The sequence below is a fragment of the Heptranchias perlo genome, chromosome 5 (genome assembly GCF_035084215.1).
Source record: "Heptranchias perlo isolate sHepPer1 chromosome 5, sHepPer1.hap1, whole genome shotgun sequence".
NCBI lineage: Eukaryota > Metazoa > Chordata > Chondrichthyes > Hexanchiformes > Hexanchidae > Heptranchias > Heptranchias perlo.
The window spans coordinates 25,028,412-25,050,680 of record NC_090329.1 but is presented as its reverse complement, the minus strand read 5'-3'; the positions used below and the strand labels follow the sequence as shown (position 1 = coordinate 25,050,680).

Sequence of the window (22,269 nt, the reverse complement as noted above, 5' to 3'; positions counted from 1 at the left end):
TGGGCCTGGGGCCGGGGCCGGGGCTGGAGCTGGGTCTGTGACTGGGACACATGCTCCTGTTTGATCACCAGCAGTAAATCAGCTGCTGTAGGATTCAGGCCACTGCTTGGACCCAGTGCAGCACAAGGACAGACACACTCCTATCCCCAGTTCACATACTCCCGTCCCCAGTTCACACACTCCCGTCCCCAGTTCACACACTCCCGTCCCCAGTTCACACACTCCCGTCCCCAGTTCGCAGACCCTTCCCCCAGTTCGCAGACCCTTCCCCCAGTTCGCAGACCCTTCCCCAGTTCGCAGACCCTTCCCCCAGTTCGCAGACCCTTCCCCCAGTTCGCAGACCCTTCCTCCAGTTCGCAGACCCTTCCTCCAGTTCGCAGACCCTTCCCCCAGTTCGCAGACCCTTCCCCCAGTTCGCAGACCCTTCCCCCAGTTCGCAGACCCTTCCCCCAGTTCGCAGACCCTTCCCCCAGTTCGCAGACCCTTCCCCCAGTTCGCAGACCCTTCCCCCAGTTCACACATCCCCTTCCCCGGTTCACAGACCCTTCCCCCACTCTCAGACCCTTCCCCCACTCTCAGACCCTTCCCCCACTCTCAGACCCTTCCCCCACTCTCAGACCCTTCCCCCACTCACAGACCCTTCTCCCAGTTCACAAACCATTCCCACAGTTCATAGACCCTTCCCCCAGTTCAGACACCCACTTCCCCCAGTTCAGACACCCACTTCCCCCAGTTCAGACACCCACTTCCCCCAGTTCAGACACCCACTTCCCCCAGTTCAGACACCCACTTCCCCCAGTTCAGACACCCCCTTCCCCCAGTTCAGACACCCACTTCCACCAGTTCAGACACCCACTTCCCCCAGTTCAGACACCCCCTTCCCCCAGTTCAGACACCCCCTTCCCCCAGTTCAGACACCCCCTTCCCCCAGTTCAGACACCCCCTTCCCCCAGTTCAGACACCCCCTTCCCCCAGTTCAGACACCCCCTTCCCCCAGTTCAGACACCCCCTTCCCCCAGTTCAGACACCCCCTTCCCCCAGTTCAGACACCCCCTTCCCCCAGTTCAGACACCCCCTTCCCCCAGTTCAGACACCCCCTTCCCCCAGTTCAGACACCCCCTTCCCCCAGTTCAGACACCCCCTTCCCCCAGTTCAGACACCCACTTCCCCCAGTTCAGACACCCACTTCCCCCAGTTCACAGACCCTTCCCCAGTTCACAGACCCTTCCCCAGTTCACAGACCCTTCCCCAGTTCACAGACCCTTCCCCCAGATCACACACCCTTCCCCCAGATCACACACCCCCTTCCCCCAGATCACACACACCCCCTTCCCCCAGATCACACACCCCCTTCCCCCAGATCACACACCCCCTTCCCCCAGATCACACACCCCCTTCCCCCAGATCACACACCCCCTTCCCCCAGATCACACACCCCCTTCCCCCAGTTCACAGACCCTTCCCCCAGATCACAGACCCCCTTCCCCAGTTCACAGACCCCCTTCCCCAGTTCACAGACCCCCTTCCCCAGTTCACAGACCCCCTTCCCCAGTTCACAGACCACCTTCCCCAGATCACACACCCCCTTCCCCAGTTCACACACCCCCTTCCCCAGTTCACAGACCCCCTTCCCCAGTTCACACACCCCCTTCCCCAGTTCACACACCCCCTTCCCCAGTTCACAGACCCTTCCCCCAGTTCACACACACCCTTCCCCCAGTTCACAGACCCTTCCCCCAGTTCACAGACCCTTCCCCCGGTTCACAGACCCTTCCCCCGGTTCACAGACCCTTCCCCCTGTTCACACACCTTTCCCCCAGTTCACACACCCCCTTCCCCCAGTTCACACACCCCCTTCCTCCAGTTCACACACCCCCTTCCTCCAGTTCACACACCCCTTTCCTCCAGATCACACACCCCCTTCCCCAGTTCACAGACCCCCTTCCCCAGTTCACAGACACCCTTCCCCCAGTTCACACACCCCCTTCCCCCAGTTCACAGACTCTTCCCCCAGTTCACAGACTCTTCCCCCAGTTCACAGACTCTTCCCCCAGTTCACAGACTCTTCCCCCACTTCACACACCCCCTTCCCCAGTTCACACACCCCCTTCCCCAGTTCACACACCCCCTTCCCCAGTTCACAGACCCCCTTCCCCCAGTTCACAGACCCCCTTCCCCCAGTTCACACACCCCCTTCCCCCAGTTCACAGACTCTTCCCCAGTTCACACACCCCCTTCCCCCAGTTCATAGACTGTTCCCCCAGTTCACGGACCGTTCCCCCAGTTCACAGACCCTTCCCCCAGTTCACAGACCCTTCCCCCAGTTCACAGACCCCTGGTCTTACTCTCCCTCATTCCTTCTCATTACGCCCACCTTCTAAGCTCCACTTTTGAGTTCCATCTTGTTCCTTGTGCCTGGAATGTTGGGTAAAGGGTGTTTGTAATAAACTCAGGAAAATTCAAATCCCTGAACTCACAGGCACTGGTCGGTAGACTGTAACCTGGAAATGTCAGAGGAACTGGGAGCAGGTGTGTTAAGGAAGCGGGAAGCTGCCCTGGAGGGAGAGAGCGGCAGCCCGAGGGTGGAGAGAGGCAGCCCGAGGGTGGGGAGAGTAGGTGGGGAATCCAAGGCCAGGGACGGGAAACCCGAGACTAGAAAGTAGGAGCAGGGAGGGGAACTCAAACCGAGGTGTTTAAGATGATTAAAGGATTTGCTAGGGTAGATAGAGAGAAACTATTTCCTCTGGTAGGGGAGTCCAGAACAAGGGGGCATAACCTTAAAATTAGAGCTCGGCCATTCAGGGGTGATGTCAGGAAGCACTTCTTCACACAAAGGGAAGTGGAAATCTGGAACTCTCTCCCCCAAACAGATTGTGGATGCTGGGGGTCAGTTGGAGCTTTTAATACTGAGATTGACAATATTTTGTTAGGTAAGGGTAACGAGGGATATGGAGCAAAGGTGGGAACAGGGTTGTATAAAAACCTGTAACTAAGGGGACAAAATGGATGCACAGCCATGCTGTTATGTGATTGCGTGTTTCATTTTCACTGCAGGTCTCTCATTCGGTCTAAACTGTTCAACGAATTAGAAGTCCGGAATCCTGAACATCCCCTGTCAAAAAACAAAGATCTACTTCCCGAAAAACTAAGGAATTCTGTGGTACCTGTTCCTTCTCACAGTCACTCATCATTGTGTTATATTTTGAGAACAATTCAATGTTTTGGAGCATCGAAATAAAATATTTTAAACTAAATGTAGATATGGATCTTCTAACTAGTTCTCGGAACAAAAGACTGCAGTTTTATTCCAGAATCTGAAACAATGATACCGAGGCAAAAAGGATTAAGTTATGAGGACAGGTTGTATTCCCTGGAGTTTAGAAGATTAAGTGGTGATCTGATTGAGGTGTTTAAGATGATTAAAGCATGTGAAAGAGTAGATAGGGAGAAACTATTTCCTCTGGTGGGAGAGTCCAGAACAAGAGGGCACAACCTTAAAATTAGAGCTAGGCCGTTCAGGGGTGATGTCAGGAAGCACTTCTTCACACAAAGGGGAGTGGGAATCTGGAATTCTCTCTCCCAAAAAGCTTTGGATGCTAAGGATCAATTGAAAATTTCAAAACTGAGATTGATAGATTTTTGTTAGGAAAGGGTATTAAGGGTTACAGAACCAAGGCGGGTGGAAGATACAGATCTGCCGTGATTTGATTGAATGGTAGAACAGACTCAGACCTGACACAGCAACTTCTTACACAAGGCGAGGATCTTGATAGGCCCCCGCAACTGGTTGGCAGGGACAGTATTGGCATCTAGAAAACCCTCCACTCAGAAAGCTTGCAATGTCACATAGAATCATAGAATCTTACAGCACAGAAGGAGGCCATTCGGCCCATCGTGCCTGTGCCGACTCTTTGAAAGAGCTATCCAATTAGTCCCACTCCCTCCTGCTCTTTCCCCATAACCCTGCAAATTTGTCCTTTTTAAGTATTTATCCAATTCCCTTTTGAAAGTTACTATTGAATCTGTTTCCACCACCCTTTCAGGCAGTGCATTCCAGATCATAACAACTCACTGTGAAAAATAAATTCTCCTCACCTCCCCTCTGGTTCTTTTGCCAATTATCTTAAATTTGTGTCCTCTGGTTATCGACTTAGGAATTGGATATATACTCAAAAAGGAAAAATTTGCAGGACTATAGGGAAAGAGCAGGGGAGGAGGACTAATTGGATAACTCTTTCAAAGAGCGGGCACAGACATGATTGGCCGAATGGCCTCCTTCTGTGCTGTAAGATTCTAAAGGGTTAACGTGAAGGATGGTTTTTGACCTCTCCAGTTTGGTAGACATTGGAAGCACATTAGGCTTACTGCATCATTCAATAGGTTTTAAAAAAATAACGTTTGAAATTGTTTTGTTTCCCTATCAGGATAATGCCAATATGTATTTGTGTCTTTTCAGAGAGAGGTTTTGAAGTCTGATCTTGTTATGTGTGCAGTAATTACCCTTCTAACCTTCGCAATCAGTGCAACCACTGTCTTCCTTTCACTGAAGGTATTTATTCATACTGACTATCCTTCTTCCATATTGGCACTTAGCTTTATTTTGGCAAGATGTGTTACAGTTTAATGTTTCAAGAAAATACAAAGATCGGTTGAATTTTGTTGAACTTGGCACATGAGCAAGAGCTTTTACACAATCGGTACATTTTTGAGTCATTTGTGCTCACAGCACAGGAGGTGAAAAGCCGCTTGCTAAATTGAAGAACCTGCAAAAATGTACAGACAACAAAAACAACAACAACTTGCATTTCTGTAGCGTCTTTAATGTAGAAAAGTCCCAAGGTGCTTCACAGGAGCAATTATCAAACAAAAATTTGATACCGAACCACATAAGGAGATATCTGGACCGGTGACCAAAAGCTTTGTCAAAGATGTAGGCTTTAAGGAGCATCTTAAAGGAGGAGAGCGATGTAGAGAGGTTTAGTGAGGGAATTCCAGAGCCAAGGGCCCAGGCAGCTGAAGGCACGGCCACCTAAGGAGGGGCGATTAAAATCGGGGATGCGCAAGAGGCCAGAATTGGAATAGGGCAGAGATCTTGTAGGGCTGGAGGAGGTTACAGAGATAGGGAGGGGCGAGGCCATGGAGGGATTTGAACACGAGGTTGAGAATTGTAAAATCGAGGTGGTGCCGGACCGGGAGCCAGTGTTGGTCAGCGAGCAGAGGGGTGAATCATTATCTTCCAGGTTTCCTGCTCTCTTCCATAATCATCACCCAGTATCATTTCAACAGGAACCAGTCCAACTAATCGAGGGAATAAAATTTAAAAATGCCAGAGCCTTTTTTTTAATTCCTTCATGGGATGTGGGCGTCGCTGGTGAGGCCAGCATTTATTGCCCATCCCTAATTGCCCTCGAGAAGGTGGTGGTGAGCCGCTTTCTTGAACCGCTGCAGTCCGTGTGGTGAAGGTTCTCCCACAGTGCTGTTAGGAAGGGAGTTCCAGGATTTTGACCCAGCGATGATGAAGGAACAGTGATATATTTCCAAGTCGGGATGGTGTGTGACTTGGAGGGGAACGTGCAGGTGGTGTTGTTCCCATGTGCCTGCTGCCCTGCGGGTTTGGGAGGTGCTGTCGTAGAAGCCTTGGCGAGTTGCTGCAGTGCATCCTGTGGATGGTACACACTGCAGCCACAGTGCGCCGGTGGTGAAGGGAGTGAATGTTTAGGGTGGTGGATGGGGTGCCAATCAAGCAAGCTGCTTTGTCCTGGATGGTGTCGAGCTTCTTGAGAGTTGTTGGAGCTGCACTCATCCAGGCAAGTGGAAAGTATTCCATCACACTCCTGACTTGTGCCTTGTAGATGGTGGAAAGGCTTTGGGGAGTCAGGAGGTGAGTCACTTGCCGCAGAATACCCAGCCTCTGACCTGCTCTTGTAGCCACAGTTTTTATATGGCTGGTCCAGTTAAGTTTCTGGTCAATGGTGACCCCCAGGATGTTGATGGTGGGGGATTCAGCGATGGTAATGCCGTTGAATGTCAAGGGGAGGTGGTCAGATTCTCTCTTGTTGGAGATGGTCATTGCCTGGCACTTGTCTGGAGCGAATGTTACTTGCCACTTATGAGCCCAAGCCTGGATGTTGTCCAGGTCTTGCTGCATGCGGGCACGGACTGCTTCATTATCTGAGGGGTTGTAAATGGAACTGAACACTGTGCAATCATCAGCGAACATCCCCATTTCTGACCTTATGATGGAGGGAAGGTCATTGATGAAGCAGCTGAAGATGGTTGGGCCAAGGACACTGCCCTGAGGAACTCCTGCAGCAATGTCCTGGGGCTGAGATGATTGGCCTTCAACAACCACTACCATCTTCCTTTGTGCTAGGTATGACTCCAGCCACTGGAGAGTTTTCCCCCTGATTCCCGTTGACTTCAATTTTACTAGGGCTCCTTGGTGCCACACTCGGTCAAATGCTGCCTTGATGTCAAGGGCAGTCACTCTCACCTCACCTCTGGAATTCAGCTCTTTTGTCCATGTTTGGACCAAGGCTGTAATGAGGTCTGGAGCCGAGTGGTCCTGGCGGAACCCAAACTGAGCATCGGTGAGTAGGTTATTGGTGAGTAAGTGCTGCTTGATAGCACTGTCGACGACACCTTCCATCACTTTGCTGACTGATTGAGAGTAGACTGATGGGGCGGTAATTAGCCGGATTGGATTTGTCCTGCTTTTTGTGGACATACCTGGGCAATTTTCCACATTGTCGGGTAGATGCCAGTGTTGAGGCTATACTAGAACAGTTTGGCTAGAGGCGCGGCTAGTTCTGGAGCACAAGTCTTCAGCACTACAGCCGGGATGTTGTTGGGGCCCATAGCCTTTGTTGTATCCAGTGCACTCAGCCTTTTCTTGATATCACGTGGAGTGAATCGAATTGGGTGAAGACTGGCTTCTGTGATGGTGGGGAAATCAGGAGGAGGCCAAGATGGATCACCCACTCAGCACTTCTGGCTGAAGATGGTTGCAAACACTTCAGCCTTGTCTTTTGCACTCACGTGCTGGACTCTGCCATCATTGAGGATGGGGATGTTTACAGAGCCTCCTCCTCCTGTTAGTTGTTTAATTGTCGACCACCATTCACGACTGGATGTGGCAGGACTGCAGAGCTTTGGTCTGATCCGTTGCTTGTGGAATCACTTAGCTCTATCTATAGCGTGTTGCTTCCGCTGTTTGTCATGCATGTGTGTTGTAGCTTCACCAGGTTGGCACCTCATTTTTAGGTACACCTGGTGCTGCTCCTGGCATGCTCTTCTACACTCCTCATTGAACCAGGGTTGATCCCCTGGCTTGTTGGTAATGGTAGAGTGAGGAATATGCCAGGCCATGAGGTTACAGATTGTGCTGGTATACAATTCTGCTGCTGCTGATGGCCCACAGCGCCTCATGGATGCCCAGTTTTGAGCCGCTAGATCTATTCTGAATCTATCCCATTTAGCATGGTGATAGTGCCCTCAGTGCGAAGACGGGACTTTGTCTCGATGAGGACTGTGCGGTGGTCACTCCTACTAATACTGTCATGGACAGATGCATCTGCGACAGGTAGATTGGTGAGGACGAGGTCAAGTAAGTTTTTGCCTCACCACCTGCCGCAGGCCCAGTCTGGCAGCTATGTCCTTCAGGACTCGGCCAGCTCAGTCAGTAGTGGTGCTATTGAGCCACTCTTGGTGATGGACATTAAGTCCCCCACCCAGAGTACATTCTGTGCACTTGCTACCCTCAGTGCTTCCTCCAAGTGGTGCTCAACATGGAGGAGGACTGTAGGTGGTAATCAGCAGGAGGTTTCCTTGATGCCATGAGATCCGGAATCAATGTTGTGGACTCCCAGGGCCACTCCCTCCTGACTGTATATCACTGTACCGCCACCTCTAGTGGGTCTGTCCTGCCGATGGGACAGGACATACCTATGGATGGTAATGGAAGAGTCTGGGACATTGGCTGAAAGGTATGATTCAGAGAGTATGGCTGTGCCAGGCTGTTGCTTGATTAGTCTGTGGGACAGCTCTCCCAATTTTGGCACAAGTCCCCAGATGTTCGTGAGGAGGACTTTGCAGGGTCAACTGGGCGAGATTTTACAACTGCGTGGCTTGCTAGGCCATTCTTAGAGGGCAATTAAGAAGCAACCACATTGCTGTGGGTCTGAAATCACATATAGGCCAGACCGGGTAAGGACGGCAGGTTTCCGTCCCTAAAGGACATTAGTGAACCAGATGGGTTTTTACGACAATCCGGTAGTTTCATGGCCACTATTACTGATACTAGTATTTTTTAATTCCAGATTTTTATTTAATTAATTGAATTTAATCTTCTGCAGCTGCCATGGCAGGATTTGAACTTATGACTCTGGATTATTAGTCTAGGCTTCTGGATTACCAGTCCAGTAACATAACCACTATGCTACCGTACCCACGCCAGAGCCTGTGATTGCTAAAGCTGACAGCCTATTAAAGTTTTGCTGTAGATTCTGAATTGCTTTTGGATTATTTTAACAGCCGCCTCTTGATTCTAATTAATGATCTTTCTTGGTTCCAGCCCTTCCTTGGTGTTGCGCTGTATGCTTTGGCGGGGACAGTCGGATTCCTGACACACTACTTGCTCCCTCGATTCCGCACACAAGTTCCATGGTTCTGCTTTGCACATCCTCTGCTTAAAACTAAGGAATATCGACAGTTTGAAGTCAGAGGTTAGTAACAGAAGAGCTGCTATTCATTTTGATGTGCAGCACAATATAAACAAATCTCATTTTATATCTGTCAAACCGGAGAGAAATTAAATGGGGATCAACGTTACTTATTCATTCCTCACTGCTAGATATGTTTTATATTCCGACCCATCTTGTTGTCAGGTTATTAGTGCCTGTGAAAGATTAAATGGGTGATCAAAAAATGCCGTCTCTATTGAAACTGCCCCAACCTTTGATCTGCGTAGTTGGATCGATTTTGGAAGTGTTAATGGAGTTTAAATTCTTTCATGCCGTCTCTCCATCCTGTATTTATTTTCTTTAGATTTGGGACTTATACTAAACCTTTATAAGTCACTGGTTAGACTCCAGCTGGAGTATTGTATCTAACTCTGGGCACCACACTTTAGGAAGGATGTCAAGGCCTTGGAGAGGGTGAAGAGGAGATTTACTAGACTGGTACCAGGGATGAGGGACTTCAGTTATGTGGAGAGGCTGGGATTGTTCTCTTTAGAGCAGAGAAGGTTAAGGGGAGATTTGAACGGTTTTGATAGGGTCAATAAGGAGAAACTGTTACCAGTGGCAGAAGGGTCGGTAACCAGAGGACACAGATTTAAGAGGCAGAGGGGAGATGAGGAAATATTTTTTAAGCAGCGAGTCATTGTGATCTGGAATGCACTGCCTGAAAGGGTGGTGAAAGCAGATTCAATAATAACTTTCAAAAGGGAATTGGATAAATACTTGAAAGGGAAAAATTTACAGAGGAAAGAGCAGGAGGAGTGGGACTAATTGGATAGCTCTTTCAAAGAGCCGGCACGGGGACGATGGGCTGAATGGCCTCTTGTGCTGTAAGATTCTAAGATTTTAACCTGATTAGTTTTTGGTGAGGTGCCGCATTGAGTTTCCCCACACACTGAATTGCCAAACCTCGGCCAATCCTTCGACTGGAGGTGACGATCTTTGTGACTGGGAGTGAGATATAATCGTCTGATGCACCAAAGGTCCTTCAGCAGATCAAAGTAGCTTAACATCACCAGTAGCAGGGAGTGCTAACTATCGCTGTACTGGTCAGCGAGTGGTAACTATCACTGTACTGGTCAGGGAGTGGTAACTATCATTGAGCTGGTCAGGGAATGGTAACTATCATTGAGCTGGTCGGGGAGTGGTTGGACTGGTCAGGGAGTGGGGTCGGAGAGTGGTCGGGGAGTGATCGGAGAGCGGTCGGGGAGTGGTGACAGGCACTGCCCACCTCAAGGGAAAAGAAAGGAACAAACGGAGAGATAACATTTTATTTTTCCTGCTCCGTTTCTTAAATTCTGCATTCTTTGTGATCGAGAGAAACTTAAAAAGACAACAGAAAGTTTCTTGCACTTTTTTCAGCCACTCCTGGAAAATAACGGGACCAGAGGTCATTCGGTTTTCCTCTAATATTTGTGCAAAGTGTGGCCAGCAGCACAAGGCACCAAGTAATAAATTCATTCAGCTCCTAATAACATTTAATGTCAAACCCCCAGCACAGAGAGGCCCGTATTACAACAGGACACCATCTTCCTGACAGGGTTCACCTCAGGTGACCAGTTCCGTTATTAGTCACGGGCACCACTCTCGCTTGTGAGTAAAAGTTTCACACTTTACCGCTGAGTCGCCAACTCTGGTTGGACGTATTCCTGATGGTTTTATCACATGACCTCCCACTTCCTACAGCCCCTCCCAGTCAAACAGCCTCTCTTTCCCCCCCCCCCCATCCCCCGTAGTTTTATAACTAATAATCGGAAGTGTTCTAAGAAAACAAACATTTATTTTAATGCCATTATGATTTTTTTCTCTCTGGTTTGCTCGCAGCATAATCCAGGAGATTAATCTCAAATTCCTGGAGAGGGTTTGCAACACTATTTCAGCAAGTACTGTGTGTGACTTTGCAGCGTTATTGTATTGCCAACGAGAGCTCCAATTTTAGAGTGCGCATATCCTCTATCATTGATGCTTTAATAGTGAAACAAAGAAATAAAGAACTTGCATAGAATTACATAGAGTCTGCAGCACAGAAGCAGGCCATTTGGCCCAACAGATCTATGCTGGTGTTTATGCTGCACATGAGCCTCCTCTTACCCCTCTTTACCTCAACCTATCAACATTTCCTTCTACTCCTTTCTCCCTTGTATACTTTTCTAGCTTCCCCTTAAATGCATCTATGCTATTCGCCTCAACCACTCCTTGTGATGGCACGTTCCACATTCTCACCACTCTCTGGGTAAAGTTGTTTATCCTAAATTTCCTATTGGATTTATTAGTGACTATTTTATATTTATGGCCCCTTGTTTTGGACTCCCCCACAAGTGGAAACATCTTCTCTATGTCTACCCTGTCAAACCCCTTCATAGTCTTACAGGCCTCTATCAGGTCAATCCTCAGCCTTCTCTTTTCTAGAGAGGAAGAACCCCAGTCTGTTCAGCCTTTCCTGATAATTATATCCTCTCAGTTCTGCTATCATCCTAGTAAATACTTTCTGCACCTTCTCCAGTGCCTCTATATCCTTTTTATAATATGGAGACCAGAATTGTTCACAGTACTCCAAGTGCAGTCTAACCAAGGTTCAGTACCAGTTTAACATAATTTCTCTTGCATTTATTTAATGCCTTTCACGATCTCAAGAAGTCCCAAAGTGCTTTACAGCCAATGAAGTAATTTTGAAGTGTCTGTTATAATGTAGGAAATGCAGCAGCCATTTTTCACACAGCAAGATCCCACAAACAGCAATGGCCAGATAATCTGTTTAAGGGATGTTGGTTGAGAGATAAATATTAGCCCAGGACACTGGGGAGAACTCACCTGCTCAACTTCGAATAGTGCCATGGGATCTTTTACATCCACCTGAGGGGGCAGACGGGGTCGAGATCAAGTTAACGTCTCATCCAAGAGACGGCATCTCCGACAGTGCAGCACTCCCTCAGTACTGCATGGATTTTGTGCTCAAGTCTCGTGGAGTGGGACTTGAACCCACGACCTTCTGACTTAGAGGCGAGAGTGCTACCCACTGAGCCACGGCTAGCACCTATAGCAAAGTTATAACAGTGAACTATAACAAGGGCCTCTTTTTGTTATAGTTTGACAGAGCAAATTATCAAGTGATGAACAGGATCAGACTCATGGCTTCAGCCACAGTGCTCTCTGGGCAGCACACTCCAAGCCTTCATGTACAAACAACATCTCCACCTGTGACTTCTTGTGGCTCTTTGGTCAATTTCTAAGTTTGATTTTATCTTTGACATGGAGCCGTTCAGGAGGCAGGTGGGTTTGCGGGAAGGATGGTCTAGACGTTTGATGGTGCTGTGCCCGTTCTATACCTGTCTGACGCTCACATTCACAGCCCAGAGAGCGCCGCCCACCATACTGGTATAGGCATCAAGAGAGGCGTCCAGGGCCCGTGCCTGAAACAGGTGTTAGCCCCTTTACAGTTTTAAATAAGGGACTAATGCCTGTTTGATGCCGGCTGCGTTTAGTGAAAACCAGGTCTACATGAGGCCTAACCAGTCCTTAAAGGGACCACTGCAGGTCACAACTAACAAGCTGTTTAAAAAATACTTACCTGAATGTGGAGCCGAGAGGTGCAGAGACAGGTGTATATGTGGCACTGTCCCAGTATCTATCAGTGAGGTGAGTGTGAGAGACAGGATGTGACTAGTGGAGTCCCGCAGGGATCTGTCTTGGGGCCTTAATTATTCACAATATTTATTAACGACTTAGATGAAGGCATAGAAAGTCTCATATCTAAGTTTGCCGATGACACAAAGATTGGTGACATTGTAAGCAGTGTAGATGAGAACATAAAATTACAAAGGGATATTGATAGATTAGGTGAATGGGCAAAACTGTGGCAAATGGAATTCAATGTAGACAAATGTGAGGTCATCCACTTTGGATCAAAAAAGGATAGAACAGGGTACTTTCTAAATGGTAAAAAGTTAAAAACAGTGGATGTCCAAAGGGACTTAGGGGTTCAGGTACATAGATCATTGAAGTGTCATGAACAGGTGCAGAAAATAATCAATAAGGCTAATGGAATGCTGGCCTTTATATCTAGAGGACTAGAGTACAAGGGGGCAGAAGTTATGCTGCAGCTATACAAAACCCTGGTTAGACCGCACCTGGAGTACTGTGAGCAGTTCTGGGCACCGCACCTTCGGAAGGACATATTGGCCTTGGAGGGAGTGCAGCGTAGGTTTACTAGAATGATAGGGTTAAGTTACGAGGAGAGATTACACAAATTGGGGTTGTATTCTCTAAAGTTTCGAAGGTTAAGGGGTGATCTGATCGAAGTTTATAAGATATTAAGGGGAACAGATAGGGTGGGTAGAGAGAAACTATTTCCGCTGGTTGGGGATTCTAGGAGTAGGGGGCACAGTCTAAAAATTAGAGCCAGACCTTTCAGGGGGGAGATTAGAAAACATTTTTACACACAAAGGGTGGTGGAAGTTTGAACTCTCTTCCACAAACAGCAATTGATACTAGCTCAATTGCTAAATTTAAATGTGAGATAGATAGCTTTTTGGCAACCAAAGGTATTAAGGGATATGGGCCAAAGGCAGGTATATGGAGTTAGATCACAGATCAGCCATGATCTTATCAAATGGCGGAGCAGGCAGGAGGGGCTTAATGGGCTACTCCTGTTCCTATATTCCTATGTTCCTAGGTGTGTACATGGGACTGTCCCAATATCTATCAGGGAGGTGAAAGCCCTGATTAAACCTTCCCATACTGCCATGGAGATGATATTTTACTTCTCCGTTCCTTTCTCTTGTTTTTTGTTGATCTACCGTGAGAGAAACTGAGAGAGATTGCAGAAATCAAAGGTACAGTTAAAGAGACGTGAGCTTGCGTTGCTGAGGCAGTGAGTTTGTGACCTCCCCTTTCAGATTTGGTTGACCAGAGTACAGCCATTAGCATTAAATAACATCAGCACTGGAGTACTATTAATAATTCATAAATGGGTGAATTCTTTTTCTTTCAATTTGTTATTTGATAAGGCTCATTGTTCTGCCTAGGAAGCTCCAAATTAATTTGATCCCTCAACTGTGATTTTGGTGCCATGCAAGTTATTAATCGGCTCACATGATATCAGTTATAACCAGTCTTGGTTTTGTCAATCATTTATACACATTGAGGGATTATTGGTTTTAAAAATATAACATTTTTAAATTCTCATCCTTTTTTACAAATCCCTCCATGGCCTCGCCCCTTCCTATCTCTGTAACCTCCTCCAGCCCTACTACTCTCCGAGATCTCTGCGCTCCTCCAATTCTGGCCTCTTGCGAATCCCCGATTTTCATCGTTCCATCATTGGTGGCCGTGCTTTCAGCTGCCTCGGCTCTAAGCTCTGGAATTCCCTCCCTAAACCTCTCTGCCTCTCTACTTCTCTCCCCTCCTTTAAGACGTTCCTTAAAACCTACCTCTTTGACCAAGCATTTGGACACTTGTCCAAATATCTCCTTATGTGGCTCGGTGTCAAATTTTGATCATGCTCTTGTGAAGCACCTTGGGATGTTTTACTATGTTAAAGACGCTATATAAATGCAAGTTGTTGTTGTTGCTAAAAGATACTGTTACGAGAATATCTTTTGCAATACATTGCACCACTGTGCAAATTTACTTGTGGTATGATGAAAAATCTGGTTATAAACCGTGTGGCTTTATTTTAAATATGAATATTTTCTAGCTATTTTAATGAGTGTGTGTTTAATGCACATTTCTGCTTATTGCAAGTGCTAATGATCATTGAAAATGATGTGTAAAAATAATTTCTCAAGAGCCTCTGTATTGCTGAGATTATAACCATATATGGTTACATTGGGATCACTTAGAGTGGAACTTAATTTGCTTGAGCATCAAGACAATAGTAGAGAATTAAAACCTTCATGCCTAGTAACTGCGCTGAATGTGAAATGAGGCTTAAATTGAAGTACTACATCACCTGGAGCAAAGAACATGATTGTAATTAAACTGAGTTCTTTAGATCTGAAAAAATATGCTAAAAAGGGTTGTGAAGTCGACCGTAAATTAAATTGTTTATTTGGATTTGCAATTACAACAAAAACATATTAAAAATCCTTTAAGCACCAATATTAATTAGGAATGAAATCCTCTTGTGTCCCGATGGTTCAGTACATTAAGCGATTAATCAGCTGAGCTGTACAGACCCAGGGTCAATGCCCAGCCTGTGCCGCTATCGCTCACTGAACTCAGGTCAAGGATGAAAGAGAGAAGGAACTTGCATTTATATAGCGCCTTTCATGACCTCAGGATGTCCCAAAGTGCTTTGCAGCCAATGAAGTACTTTTGAAGGGTAGTCACTGTTATAATGTAGGAAACGTGGCAGCCAATTTGCGCACAGCAAGGTCCCAAAAACAGCAATGTGATAATGACCAGATAATCTGTTTTTTAGTGATGTTGGTTCAGGGATAAATATTAGCCAGGACACTGGGGAGAACTCCCTATGAGGGATCTGTTACTTCCACCTGAGAGGGCAAACGGGACCTCGGTTTAATGTCTCATCTGAAAGACGGCACCTCCGACTTAAAAGATTTCTGCAGAAGCTTTCAACCTGTTAGGAACTGGATGAAGACAATCCATGCAGGACCTTTAGAGGTGGTTGAAAGGATAAACTGCTATCTAACCCTTTGGTCTGGTTGAGATCTGAACCCAAGAGTGTGCGGGTAAGAGGGGAGAGTTCTTATCCAAGTTGCCAACTACCACCCACCTTATAAAAACCAAAATCAAAGTATAGAGTTAGAAAAATCTGCATTGGTCGCTGATTTCTTGCCTCCTCTCCTTCCAAGTGCAGGGTTCCCAACCCGAAACAGAAAGATACATAGGCACTGAGAGACTGCAGGGTGTGCTGTGTTTAACAGAGAAAGGAAGGAATCTCAGTCTTGGGTTCCAGATGACATTTATAAGCTTCACCTCCCCATTAATGGCATCATCTGAGCCCCTTATATACAAGGAGGAGCCGCTCAAGCCTGTTCCGCCATTCAATTAGATCATGGCTGATCTGTATCTTAACTCCATCTACCCGCCTTGATTCCGTAACCAATCACAGTGAATCTGCTCCCTCTTGTTATGGTGGAAGAAGATTCAATAATAACTTTAAAAATTGAATTGGGTAAATACTTGAAGGAGAAAGATTTCCAAGGCTATGGAGCAGAGGGCAGGGGAGTGGGACCAGTTGGATAGCTCTTTCAAAGAGCCAGCACAGGCACGATGGGCTGAATGGTCTCCTTCTGTGCTGTACGATTGATCCTATGAATCTATATAATTGGTTAGTTTCTTTGTTTTGTGTTTCAGATGCAGCCCAATTAATGTGGTTTGAGCGGTTGTACGTTTGGCTCCTGTGTTTGGAGAAGTACTTCATTTACCCAGCTGTGGTACTCTACGCACTCACCAATGATGCTTTTTCTGTCAGTAGTCACAAGAAGCTCGGCATACAGTAAGCTGCAGCACATTTATAAAACGCACCAAGTACTTTTTTTAGAAAATTTATTTAACTGTCTTTACCGGTTCTCAAACGTATCTTTGTTGCTGGTAATGGTTAATCAATTTCATCCATGGCGTTTTGTGAACCATTTCGAATTATTTATCCAATCCCTTCTAGGTGCGGTTTGATGCATGTAACTGGAACGGTCCACTACTCTCTGGGAAAGTAGCGCTAGAGCAGGAGAAACCTTTATTACACAGAGGGTTGTGAGGCTGTGGAATGAACTACTGGAGTTAGTGATTGAAGCAGAGACCATGTCAACATTTAAGAATGGGTTAGATAGGTGGTTGAAAGAAAGGGGAATAAAGGGATCTGGGCACAGAGCAGACACATAGATTAGGACTATTGTGGAGGATAAACACCAACACGGACTGGTTAGGTCAAACGGCTTGTTTCTATGTTGTAATTTCTATGTAAAATGCAGTACAGTGTCAACCTGCTGTACCAGACTGTTGGGGTAGAGGTTTGGGTCTAGAATTACCCAGATGGTGAGCTCCCCTTGTTAGTTCACTCCCAGCAGAAAAAAAGAAAACACCATTGGCAAATTATCACAGCTCATTCTCGAGCACCTCCATTGTAGAGTCTTAGATTCAGGGACTTACTCTCCCTTGCAGCCTGGGAATGGCTTCTAATATAGGGAGGATGACAACGCACATCTCCAGTGTCATCCCATGTGACTGTGGTCACGATTTGCTGTCCGCTCCTCAAACCATCACTACCACCTTTGATCTTGTTGACCACACTGTTCTCCTCTGTGACACCACTCCCACCTTAAACTGTGAAATGCTAGATATTGGGCACACTAACCAGGCCAGAGGCGGGGAGAGAGGGAAACGCACAGAAATGGGCTATTGGTGTCACAGCACTGCCTAGTATTGGGAGGACTGGAAAGTAAGGATAAGCAGACTGTAACCATTGAGAGGGACAATTACTCAGGTGTTATCAAGTGTCACACAGATGTGACAAAACGGTGTCAACGGGAAGTGTGCACGGTCACAAATCTTTTAATATATTTTTAATATATATTAAAAATGCTACATCTAAATGCACCTCCTGTAAACTTTTTCCATTAATAAATTCCCATATCCGTATTTATAATGGAAACTGGCTGTAAACGTATTCACACTCTGAACTCCCCCTCCGCAGCAAAAGCCTGTGCTGCAGCACCACCACAGTGTGGCAAGTTTACATAGGCAGGTTCTATTATAAATGTGGACATGGGGATATGTAATGGAAAAATTAAGACAAACTACATGTCTTTACCATGGAGACTGAATTATCCTGGTCCAATTATCTCCTGCCATCTTCACCTGAAGACTACACCAGCTCTCGACTCATGGACAGCCAATGGCAGACTGACCAGTATTGTATGGATTTATTAATCATCGTTATCCTTTCTGTGTTGCAGTGGTGATGTTTTAATAATGACCGTGGCCAGTATGAAACTACTGCGCTCCTCCTTCTGTAACCCGACGTACCAATACGTAACTTTGAGTTTTACAGTCCTCTTCTTCCAGTTTGACTACAGCAGCAACTCCGAGACCTTTTTGCTGGATTTGTTCCTGATGTCCATCTTATTCAGCAAGGCAAGTCGTTTAAGAAATAATGTATTATCGTAGTCTTCACACACACATTTATTGGAAAATAGTCTGTGTGGTGGGGTATATTGGAAAATAGCCTGTCCGGTGGGATATATTGGAAAATAGTCCGTGAGCTGGGATATATTGGAAAATAGTCTGCAAGGTGGGATATATTGGAAAATAGTCTGCGAGGTGGGATATATAGGAAAATAGTCCGTGAGGTGAGATATATTGGAAAATAGTCCATGTGATGGGATCTATTGGAAAATAGTCCATGAGGTTGGTTATATTTGAAAATAGTCCGTGGGGTGCGATATATAGGAAAATAGTCCGTGAGGTGGGATATATTGGAAAATAGTCCGTGCGGTGGGATATATTGGAAAATAGTCCATGAGGCTCCGATATAAAGGAAAATAGTCTGTGCGGTGGGATATTTTGGAAAATAGTCCATGAGGTGAGTTATATTGGAAAATAGTCCGTGTGGTGGGATATATTGGAAAATAGTTCTTGAGGTGGGATATATTGGAAAATAGTCTGTGAGGTGGGATATATTGGAAAATAGTTCTTGAGGTCGGATATATTGGAAAATAGTCTGTGAGGAGGGATATATTGGTAAATAGTCGATGTGGTGGGATATATAGGAAAATAGTTCTTGAGGTGGGATATATTGGAAAATAGTTCTTGAGGTGGGATATATTGGAAAATAGTTCTTGAGGTGGGATATATTGGTAAATAGTCTGTGAGGTGGGATATATTGGAAAATAGTTCTTGAGGTGGGATATATTAGAAAATAGTCTGTGAGGTGGGATATATAGGAAAATAGTTCTTGAGGTGGGATATATTGGAAAATAGTTCTTGAGGTGGGATATATTGGTAAATAGTCTGTGAGGTAGGATATATAGGAAAATAGTCTGTGAGGTGGGATTATATTTGAAAATAGATGTGATAGAAAATGGATATGATAGTGATTAGTCCTTATGGCATATGAGAGTATATTTTATGTGACAGATATGAGGGTATATTTTATGTGAAGGGTATTTTTGTAAATAGACCATTCCCTCTGTAGCATGTGCCAATATCAATTATTGTGAGTTTGTTCATTTCCATTGCATTTCACACTTTGTGCAGTTCTCCTGGGAGGGAGCTGTGCAAAGGCTGAAATTCATGGTGATTATTTAGCGCCATCGATCCCAGCTCCTTAATCAGCTGGTTTTGCAGGAGCTTTTTAGGAGGTCCAGTTTGTTGGGGGTAAAATGCAGAGGTATTTACAAGGTGCAAATCTACAGCAAGTAGGGGTCAAACTGGCACTTTTCAGGTATTGTATAATGGCTGTTGGCCGTCTGCCTCTCAACACCCATCTGCCTCACCTGGCCTTGTGAAAGTCAGGTGGGACATGCTAGGTATTAAGTGGCTGTTGTAAACAGTAAACACATATGATGACTCAAATGACGAGCATCATAAAAACCTTTCAAGCAGTTTAAAGCCTTGTGTTTAGTGTCAGTTATAGGCAGTATTTTATTGAGGGGTCTCCAAGTTTGAATCAGTATTACCAGGCCGCAGAAACGTCCCCTAAGGTGCCGCAGAATTCCAGAAGCTGGAGCTGGAGGCAACATCTTTCATTCAACCTTCCCTCAGTCGTTGGCACCACCACTGACTTAAAATCGAGTTTTAATTCAGCTATGGCTCAGTGGTAGCACTCTCCCCTCTATGCCAGAAGGTCGTGGGTTCAAGTCCCACTCCAGGGACTTGAGCACATAATTCAGGCTGACACTCCCGGTGCACGACTGAGGGAGTGCTGTACTGTTGGAGGTGCCGTCTTTCGGATGAGACGTTAAACCGAGGCCCCATCTGTCCCCTCAGGTGGATGTAAAAGATCCCACGGCATTATTTCGAAGAAGAGCAGGGGAGTTCTCCCCGGTGTCCTAGTCAATTTTCATCCCTCAACCAACATCACTAAAACAGATTATCTGGTATTATCACAATGCTGTTTGTGGGATCTTGCTGTGCGCAAACTGGCTGCCACGTTTTCCTACATTACAACAGTGACGACACTTCAAATGTACTTCATTGGCTGTAAACTGCTTTGGGACGTCCTGAGGTGGTGAAAGGCGGTATATAGATGCAAGCCTTTGTTTTAATAGAGTTTGACCAATAATCGGTAGGCTAGGTTTCCCTATCTTCCTTGCCTGGGTGCTAAACATGGCCTAGGGCGGAGCCGAGAGCAGGAAATCTGGCTGGGGGGAAACAGCAGGCCAGAGGAGCCTCCCAAATGTTCCTCCCGTAGGCTCAAATCAAGCGGGCTCTTCAACCAACATCCCATCCTTCAGATGACCTCTCTGTCCTCCGCCCAGGTGAGGCGTAACACCCAGGCAGAGAGGATGCAAGTCTTTACCCCCATATTTCCGCACACCTGTGATTCCTCTCCCTATACTCCTGAGTTATACAGCAGGGCCACTCACTGGCTGTGTTAAGCAGACTTCAGCATTGGCCAATTAACGGTGGAGATCTCCCCCACTAACTCAGGGTGAAGGAAATCAAAGTGATGCTTGACTTAAGTTGAACCCTAGCCCTTGCCCAGGTCCAGACTGAACGAAACAAGAGCATGTAAGAGGGATCATACCTTTGCACCCAATTTTAACCCCCAAGAGCGGATGGGTAGTTAAAGTATTGGTTTTCGAGCTCCAACACGCCCAGTTCCAGGTTTAACGGAGGTGAGTTTGGATGCGTGCATGTAACTTACCGCAGTCAGGTCCCGAATTAGTGCAGGCGGGAAGGTATTTATCGCAGCAACTAACGTCCTTGTGAGACGTTAATTACATCTTTTTAAATTGAATTTTACTGAACTTCAAATTTAATGCCTCCAGCATGGGTTTCCCGGGGCTCGTGAATCTCGCCAGTGAAAAGGAGGTGGGAAGGGCTGGATCATGAGGGCCTTTATTGCACTGCTTGTGGGCCCAGAGGAGCAGGAGTGTTTCCCCCAGGCCCAACTAGCTCATCTGGTGCGATTGGACACCCCCCATGTCTGAGACTCCCCCCAATGTCCGACTTCCCCCACTCCCCCGTGATTGCCTCCCCATCCAACTCCCAAAGACTCCAATCTCTCCCCAGCCCCCCATCGAGCCCCCCATCCAGATTTCACGGCCACATTAAGCTTTGTTCAGTGAGGTTATAACTATCAGGAAAAGCTGAACAGGCTGGGGCTCTTTTCTCTAGAAAAGAGAAGGCTTAGGGGTGACCTGATAGAGATCTTTAAGATTATGAAAGGGTTTGATAGGGTAGACATAGAGAAGATGTTTCCACTTGCGGGGGAGACCAGAACTAGGGGCCATAAATCTAAGATAGTCACTAATAAATCTAATAGGGAACTCAGGAGAAACTTCTTTACCCAGAAAGTAGTTAGAATGTGGAACTCAGCACCACAAAGAGTAGTTGAGGTGAATAGCATAGATGGATTTAAGGGGAAGATGGATAAGCACATGAGGGAGAAAGGAATAGAAGGGTATGTTGATAGGGTTAGATGAAGTAGGGAGGGAGGAAGTTCATTTTTTTTATTCGTTCATGGGATGTGGGCGTCGCTGGCCAGGCCAGCATTTATTGCCCATCCCTAATTGCCCTTGAGAAGGTGGTGATGAGCTGCCTTCTTGAACGGCTGCAGTCCGTGTGGTGAAGGTTCTCCCACTGTGCTGTTCAGTAGGGAGTTCCAGGATTTTGACCCAGCGACGATGAAGGAACGGCGATATATTTCCAAGTCAGGATAGTGTGTGACTTGGAGGGGAACGTGCAGGTGGTGTTGTTCCCATGTGCCTGCTGCCCTTGTCCTTCTAGGTGGTAGAGGTCGCAGGTTTTGGAAGCGCTGTCAAAGAAGCCTTGGCGAGTTGCTGCAGTGCATCCTGTGGATGGTACACACTGCAGCCACTGTGCGCCGGTAGTGAAGGGAGTGAATGTTTAGGGTGGTGGATGGGGTGCCAATCAAGCGGGCTGCTTTGTCCTGGATGGTGTCGAGCTTCTTGAGTATTGTTGGAGCTGCACTCATCCAGGCAAGTGGAGAGTATTCCATCACACTCCTGACTTGTGCCTTGTAGATGGTGGAAAGGCTTTGGGGAGTCAGGAGGTGAGTCACTTGCCGCAGAATACCCAGCCTCTGACCTACTCTTGTAGCCACAGTATTTATGTGGTTGGTCCAGTTAAGTTTCTGGTCAATGGTGAACCCCAGGATGTTGATGGTGGGGGATTCAGCAGTGGTAATGCCGTTGAATGTCAAGGGGAGGTGGTTAGACTCTCTCTTGTTGGAGATGGTCATTGCCTGGCACTTGTCTGGCGCGAATGTTACTTGCCACTTATGAGCCCAAGCCTGGATGTTGTCCAGGTCTTGCTGCATGCGGGCTCGCACTGCTTCATTATCTGAGGGGTTGTGAATGGAACTGAACACTGTGCAATCATC

At 46.6% G+C, this 22,269-nt stretch overlaps 1 protein-coding gene across 1 annotated transcript in view; it reads left to right on the top strand.

The window, feature by feature from the left end:
* Positions 1-22,269, top strand: part of LOC137321658 (pecanex-like protein 1) — a 245,233-nt gene that overhangs the window by 143,038 nt on the left and 79,926 nt on the right. Inside the window, exons 17-21 of the mRNA XM_067984156.1 lie at positions 3,055-3,160; positions 4,457-4,549; positions 8,573-8,723; positions 16,059-16,200; positions 17,657-17,834. Of these exons, the coding sequence (XP_067840257.1) occupies positions 3,055-3,160; positions 4,457-4,549; positions 8,573-8,723; positions 16,059-16,200; positions 17,657-17,834 (670 nt within the window). The remainder of the gene's footprint in view (positions 1-3,054; positions 3,161-4,456; positions 4,550-8,572; positions 8,724-16,058; positions 16,201-17,656; positions 17,835-22,269) is intronic.